General features: G+C 55.1%; 1 protein-coding gene across 1 annotated transcript; it reads left to right on the top strand.

Annotated features, from left to right (window-relative positions):
- Nucleotides 1–1,064: 1,064 nt before the first annotated feature.
- On the top strand, nt 1,065–2,497 carry HOXB1 (homeobox B1; the record flags this gene model as incomplete). The annotated part of the gene is made up of 2 exons (XM_081219174.1): nt 1,065–1,700; nt 2,169–2,497. Exons 1-2 carry the CDS (start codon nt 1,133–1,135, stop codon nt 2,495–2,497), a joined length of 897 nt encoding a protein of 298 aa, XP_081075300.1. The 5' UTR covers nt 1,065–1,132.
- Nucleotides 2,498–7,659: the final 5,162 nt, after the last annotated feature.

Below are 7,659 nucleotides of genomic sequence, written 5' to 3'. Positions count from 1 at the left end.
GCACTACACTAGTTTTAAACACTTCAGAAAGAGAATAAAAATGCCCTCCTCTTCACCTGTAAGTAAACATCACCTAGCTCTGTGCTCACTGTGGCTCTCTGGAGAGATACAGGGAGTTACGTGAGTCTGAGTGAGTGAGCCAGCTACAGCTATGGATGGCTAGAGAGAGGATAAATACATCCAGAGAAATGAGTTGATGGATAGGTAGGGAACGAATATAAATATGGAGAGAGATGGACGAACAGAGAGATGGATTGAGACAGAGAGAATATAAAAAGAAGCCGAGGGAGAGAAATGCACGTGTGAATGAGGAGAGAGTGGTGATGTGGAGAGATGCAGAGAGGAATGCATTTCTCATCCTCCTCCCCACATTTCTGTCATCTTGTCTTGCTCCTTGGTATGCCAGCTTCCCACCCCTCACTTAATCTTCCTCTAGATTCGGGGCCCCGCCTCACACCCTTAGGTGTTTCTGCATCCTCTTCCTTCACAGTCATCCATTTGGCCCCAAACAACACACCTCACACGGCTGTCCCAGCCCGTCACCCCAAATCGGGAGAAGGAAACTCAGAGTGGGAGTTCTGGGCAAAGGAGGCTGGACTCCCCATCTCCTGGTCTACAGACTTGGTGAGGGGGGAGGCTCCTTTGGGTGGGGGGTGGGAAGACTGACGGGCAGCTGGGTTGAATTTGTCCAAATCTAATAACCTGGGAGCCTATTGAAGGCCTTGGGGGCTGGGAGGGGAGGAAAGGCCTGAATATTCCTCTAACTTTTGCCCCCTCTCCCTCTGGTCCCTTCTTTCCCAAAGTCTTTGAAGAAAGATGTTTTTGACGCTTCCACGTCACCCTCAGATGGATGGGCTGCGGGTGATTGAAGTGTCTTTGTCATGCTAATGCTCAGGGGGTGATGGATGGGCGCTGGGGCTGCCAAACTCTGGCCCGCTGCGCCCATTGGTCTGGGAGAGATCACATGCGCCCCTCCACCCCCACTCCCTACCCCCTTCCTGGGGGAGCCCTGGCCCAGGCGAGCTGGGTTAGGCCATGGATGCAAGCTTCGGCGCTGTGACATACTGCGGAAAGGTTGTAGGGCAAGAGGGTGTCTCCCCCAAACGGGCCGACCCTCCTGCGGCCTCGACGCATGGACTATAATAGGATGAACTCCTTCTTAGAGTACCCACTCTGTAACCGGGCACCCAGCGCCTACAGCGCCCCTACCTCTTTCCCCCCCAGCTCGGCTCCCTCTGTTGACAGCTATGCAGGCGAGACCCGCTATGGTGGGGGGCTGCCCAGCCCCGCGCTCCAGCAGAACTCAGGCTATCCGGCCCAGCACCCGCCCTCGGCGTTAGGGGTGCCCTTCCCCAGCTCCGCGACCTCGGGGTACGCCCCGGCTGCCTGCAGCCCCAGCTACGGGCCTTCTCAGTACTACCCTCTGGGCCAGCCGGAAGGAGATGGAGGCTATTTTCATCCTTCAAGCTATGGGGCCCAGCTAGGGGCCTTGTCCGACGGCTATGGAACCGCTGGGACGGGCCCGGGGCCGTACCCTCCGCCGCAGCCCCCTTACGGGAACGAGCAGACAGGGAACTTTGCACCGGCCTATGCTGAGCTCCTCTCCGAGGACAAGGAGTCGCCCTGCCCGTCAGAAACCAGCCTCCCCCCAGCCCGGACCTTCGACTGGATGAAGGTGAAGAGGAACCCACCCAAGACAGGTAGGGCTCCGAGGCGGCCGCCCCCCCACCCCGGGGGCTCAGAGCGGCTCCGCTGCGTCTGCACTGAGGTGTCCTGGGCTGGGTTCCCGTCTCTGCGCCGCCGGGTAGAGGCAGGTAAGAGCACTCTGCCCGGTCTCAGGTCAGGTGGGGTCACTCTGCCCCGTCTCAGGTCAGGTGGGGTCTCCCCACCCAGTGAGTGCCCGGTTCCCCTTAAGAGTAAGTCCGCACACATACCCGCACTTCCGGATCTGTGTGCCCAGCTCAGGCCCAGGACCCGCTGTCCTGCGGAGGGATGGGGGATGGGAGCGTGGGGAGGCTGATCCAGATCACCTGGAGGGGTGCTTGGTGCTTCGAGAGCTGAAGCGGGACAGCAGGGTGAATGGGGGTGCAGAGCTGGCCGGGGGGAGGGGAGGGGAAGGAGAAAGAGGTGAGAGAACTGACGTGGCCTTTTTCTCGCCCCGCCCCTAGCCAAGGTGTCCGAGCTGGGCCTGGGCGCGCCCGGTGGCCTCCGCACCAACTTCACCACGAGGCAGCTGACCGAGCTGGAGAAGGAGTTCCATTTCAACAAGTACCTGAGCCGGGCCCGGAGGGTGGAGATCGCCGCCACCCTGGAGCTCAACGAGACGCAGGTCAAGATTTGGTTCCAGAACCGGCGCATGAAGCAGAAGAAGCGCGAGCGGGAGGGAGGCCGGGTGCCCCCAGCCCCTTCAGGCTGTCCCAAGGAGGCGGCTGGAGACGCCTCCGACCAGTCCACGTGCACCTCCCCGGAAGCTTCGCCCAGCTCCGTCACCTCCTGAACTAAACCTCCCAACCGACGGGGCTCCCAGCGCCCGAGCGCCGCCGTCCAGCCCTCTCCTTTGCTCTCCCTAAGCCTGGGCCTCGGCTTTACTCCTCAGGCGATCCTCACCAAGGCTGGGGCGCCAGTTTACAGCTGCTCTGGGGAGGAACGGGGGAACCCTTTTCTCCGGTCTGGGCAAGGTGCTGATGGCTGGGGACCCTACAGGAGGACCAGAGGCATGGGAGACACCCAACCTGTCAAGAGGGAAGGGAAGGGCTTCCCTCTGCCTTTAATCTGGGGATCGGCATGTGGGCGGCGTGGAAGCAAGTCCCAACCTCCTGGATTCTCCTTTCCCTTCCAACTTCGATTCGTTCAGTCCAGTGCCTTTGAGCTTCGAGGACTCTCCTCATGCACTCTTATCCTAACTCCCCCTTCTAGGCCCAGGACAGAGAGAAGGCCTTGAGGTTTCTCGTGTGGGAGGTGTTTGGGTGCAGGCATATTATCAATGCTTACTCTTTCTAGTCGCCACAGACCTTACAATAGCACCAGCTGCCTTGGGACAGACCAAAAAGCACCCCCCCCCGCCAACCTAAGCCTATTAACCCCCACCTGGCACATTTGTATTGCACTAGCAGCCTCCAGAGGTTGTTTTCTGAGACCTCCCTCCCCTCCCACCAGCGACCTCATCTCTAAGCTACCAAAGTGTTTTGGAACTTGGTACTTCGGAGACTTCTGGAATTTTGTTTGAGGCTGGACCCCAGCAAGCCTCTACCAGGAAGGCGCAGGCACGCCCCCACTAGTTCCTCCCCTATTTATTGCCTCCTGGAAAAGCCAGGACCCTCCTCCTCATCTCCACCCCGACCCCTGGCGCAGCCCAGGGAGGCCCAGGTGCAGGGAGAGCTCCTACCAGCAGCAAGCATTTCTCTGAACCTTGGAGACAGTGGAGGCACCACTCTTTCTGGAATCCTGAGCCCCAAGCAATCGGGTTCTCTCTGTACTTCCAACTACCTCATTTCAATAAAGTGTGTTTTCCCCTCTTCCCGCCTCTTTTGCTCCTCCACCTAGGGGTAAAGGCGGCTCTCTCCAAGAGCCCTGAGAGTAGGTGCAGGCTGGGTGGGCTGGAAGGGGCTGAGCTTTAAGAGCTCAGCTGGATGAAGAGAAGGACTTACTGGGTGGGGCCTAAGCAGAACAGGGCCCTAGGCTTCCAGCTCTGACAGCCGTCAGCCCTCAGGTCGTTGGAGGAATGTGGGAAGACCTGGAGGGACAAGGTGATGGGGAGGATACCGTTCAGAGAGGGTCCGGAAGGGAAGGCGGGAAAGAAGAAAACGGATCTGTTTGGACAGAACAGAAAAGGGGGTGCAAAGAGGAGGAAGTTCGGGGGGAGGCCAAGGGCCCACGACGCCTTCTCCCTTCTGCGTCTCCCACGCCCAGAGCGAGGCCTGGCGTAGAGTGTGCCTCGGTAAATAGTAATATGTGCTGCGGAGGCTGTGCATCGTCCCCTCCCCGCCAAGTCTTGCTCAGAGGAAGTCAGAGGACAGGTCCCTCGACAAACTTCAGACTGACACACAGGTTACCCCTCCCCTCCCGCTCCCAGCCTGGCGCCCTTCCACCCAACCGGGACGTCGGGGCTCGGGAGCCGGCGAGGCGGAGAGACTCTGGCCGCAGCCGCCCGCCTCCGAAGTGCCGTCCACCCGGGTCCCGGTGACTCCCGGGTCTCCGGCGCTGGACAGCAGGGGAGGCGAGGCGAAAGGGCCGAGGGGGGGAGGCGGGGAAGGGAGGGCTGCGGCGGGAGCGGCAGGTTGGAGTCCCGAGGGCCTGCGGTGGGCGAAGGAGGCCGAGGTAAACCCCGGTCCCGCGCTGACCTTTTTACCTCGAAGCGCCCCCGGGCTTTCCAAACAAGCCGACGGCGCGCCCTCGGGGGCAGCTATTGTCTCCTGGCGGGTCCCACTGACAACCCTTTGGTCGGCGGAGGCTGGGGGAGGCGGAGGCGGGCCTGGCTCCGGCAGCGCCGCGACGGCCGCCTAACCGCCAGCGCTGTCGCCCTGCAGTGCCGTCCAGAGGACGCGGGCCTGCGGGCTCCCGACCGGTTTATTGATTCCGGGGACCCCCAATGCCCTGGAGCCAAGACAGCTGGGGTCGGGCAGCAGGACCAAGGGGGGCGTCTTACCCACCCCATCTACTGAATTCTCGACCTTTCAGAGGAAGAGAAGGAGCAAAGAGGACTAGGAGTGCGTGCAAAAAAAGCCGAACGTTTGCTTCCTAATGAAATTGGTGCTATTATAGGAGAGGCCAAGTTATCAATAATGGCACAGCCCAGCTGGAGAGGAAGAGAAGCGTGTTGCAAGAGGAAGCTCAGCTTTCCCAGAGCTTGATGCCTTGCCCTCTGTCTTAAAAAAAAAAAATCTATTAACTGCTTTTCTGCATTTAATTAAAATTGCCGCCAAGGTTGGCTTTCCCAAGGGGGTCACCTTGACAGAGCAGACAGAGCAGTGTCTGTGGAAACAAAACTCTTGCTTGGAGCCATTCAGCGTAAGCTGATAGAGCCTTCTGGTTGGGATATTTCTGGATCCTGCAAACTTTGGACCAGTGGGCAGAAAATCAGGGAAGAGGAAGGAGCTTTGGTTACAGCAGGACCCCAAGGATGGTGAAGCTGGGCCGCAGACTGGGGCTGAGAGGTCCTGGGGGAGGCTGGTCTATTTGGTTTTTGGCCACAGCAGAAGGAACTATCAGATTCCCCCAGGGAGGGATGAGGGGCAAATCAATTCTCTGTTAACAGAGGGGCAGGCTCAAAAGAATCTGCAATACATCTGAGCCCCCCATCTCCTGTGATCCTAACCCCTTCCCCACTTTATGCTCTCCTAAAATCCCACTTATCTGAGGCCTCAGACTGGTCTACACAGAAAGCATTTATTTGCAGAAACAAAAGGTCACTGTATTTTCCTATCATAAATGACAAAGGAGAGGTTGGTAAAAACAAACAAACAATCAAACAAACAAAAACACATTGTTAAACTTTCCAGAATAGATGACAAACTGCTTCCCTCATAGACTCCACCGTGCCTTTCAGATAGGTGGGTTTTTCACAGCCCTTGAGGGGGCAAAGGGAATTATATTTACCAGAAGATCTGAACGTACACTTTCTGCAAGGTTTAAAGCCCTCCACTCCGACACCTCCATTTACCAAATCTCCAAAAAGTCTCCTATTTTGAAAATAAAAATCTTTTTTTTTTTTTTTTGTAATGGGAAGTGCTGGGGGAGGGGTGCAATTTTATTTTATTTTATTTTTTTAATTTTTATTTTTTTTTGCGGTACGCGGGCCTCTCACTGCCGTGGCCTCTCCCGTCGCGGAGCACAGGCTCCGGACGCGCAGGCTCAGCGGGCATGGCTCAAGGGACCAGCCGCTCCGCGGAACGTGGGATCCTCCCGGACCGGGGCACGAACCCGTGTCCCCTGCATCTGCAGGCGGACTCTCAACCAGTGCGCCACCAGGGAAGCCCTAAAAATCTTAAAATAGAGATTTTTTCCCCCCATTGATTCTTTATGGGGGGGAGAATTCTTCTCAGGTTCAAAGTTTGTCAAGGTTTCTGAGGAGTATCTCCCGGCCCCTCCTCCACCACGTAGCCTCCACTCTACCCAACACTCTGCACCATCTGTTTCTCAGCCCCAAGTGTGAACTTTTCCTCTTTCATTTGCTTTCTTCTTCAGCATTTGTTCTCCCAACGTGAGGCCCTTTGATCTCCAGGACAAGAGAGACAAGGAAAAGAGATGTAAAAAACCCTAAAGTTCTTCTTACTTTTAATGTGGGTTTCTTTGTTATGAACATTCTTTGCACCAATACCACTGGGCTGCTGGAAGGGAGTTGGTGGGGTGGGGAGTAGGAGAGGGTGGAGATGGGGAGGCTGGGGGCATCTCCAGATGACTGAGAGCACGGAGATCCAGATGAAACTGAGAGGAAGGCCAAGATACGTGGGTTCAAATCCTTCCAGCCGTGCCTCTCACAGCCTTGTGGCCATTTTCTCCCAAATGGGCATCATACGCATAGGGTGGAAGTTAATAAATAAGTTTATATGTGTAAAATATGCGAGAGCAGTCTCTAATAAATAAATATGAGCTATAATAATACTTATCATTATTAAAGGGGACATGTCTTCTCCCCTATCTATAGTCCCTAATTGATTCCAGGGCACATCTTGACCCTTTGGGGTGCACACACACTCTTCACTTCTCACATTCATATCTTGTTTGATCCCTGATAGGTATATGATACTAGAGACAGGTTCTGGGGCTAAGGACAGGTAGAGGGGATTCCCTTCTTAGCAGCTGAGAGCACCCAGGTGGGTCTGGCTGAGACCCTTTCCTTTCCTTCAGGTCTCAGCCCATTCAACTGTAGAAAGGAGAGTTGTTCTGGGCCTCTTGCACTCTCTCTCCCTTCTCCATTGGGAGGAAGGCTCAGAAGTCCTGAAGGCAGACAGTCTGAGTTCCTGATTTAGAGTGGTGGAGGGCAAGGACTCTGAAGTGTAACTTAGTTTTCAAAGTGGTTCCTCTCTTATCAGCTGGGTGAGTGAGCTTATGCCAGTTATTCAATTTCCCTGTGCTTCCATTTCTTCAGATGTAAAATGAGGGAAGTTGAATAAGTGAGATACATGAGACATGCTTAGAACACTGCCTGGCAGTATTCAGTAGAGATGTTCTGTTTTATATATTCATACAAGACATTTTTTATTACTTTCTTGTACTGAGTTTTTCTTGGCCTTGGTGTGATGGAAGCAGACATTCGCTAGCCTTCATCCTCCAGCACTGTACCTGCAGACTCACCTAGTATTGTAACCATGGAATTTGCTGCTAGGGAATAAAATAATTATGAATGAAAAGGTTCAGGGTAGTTCCACAGAATACTAGTTCATAGTAAGTGCAGCATCGTAATGAGACATGCTTTTGGCAGGACAGTCTCACTGCATAACTCTGGGAGCACGTTCTCACTGTGGTCCATGCGGTTGGCACCCCCTGCAGTTGTACCAGATTTTTTCCTGATGGCTTAGTCCTAGCTCTAAGAACTTCCTTGCATGGCCTCCTTTACATGACTCAACCACAATATTCCAGATGCTTTAACTTTTGCTATTTCCCAGGCTCTCTAAATGCTTTATATCCTCAGAGTGGGTCCTGGGTGGAACAGGAGTTGGA

This window comes from Mesoplodon bidens, assembly GCF_964165515.1.
Source record: "Mesoplodon bidens genome assembly, chromosome: 19".
Taxonomy (NCBI): Eukaryota; Metazoa; Chordata; class Mammalia; order Artiodactyla; family Ziphiidae; genus Mesoplodon; species Mesoplodon bidens.
Note: the sequence above shows the minus strand (reverse complement) of the source record. Positions and strands in the feature narration are given on the sequence as shown.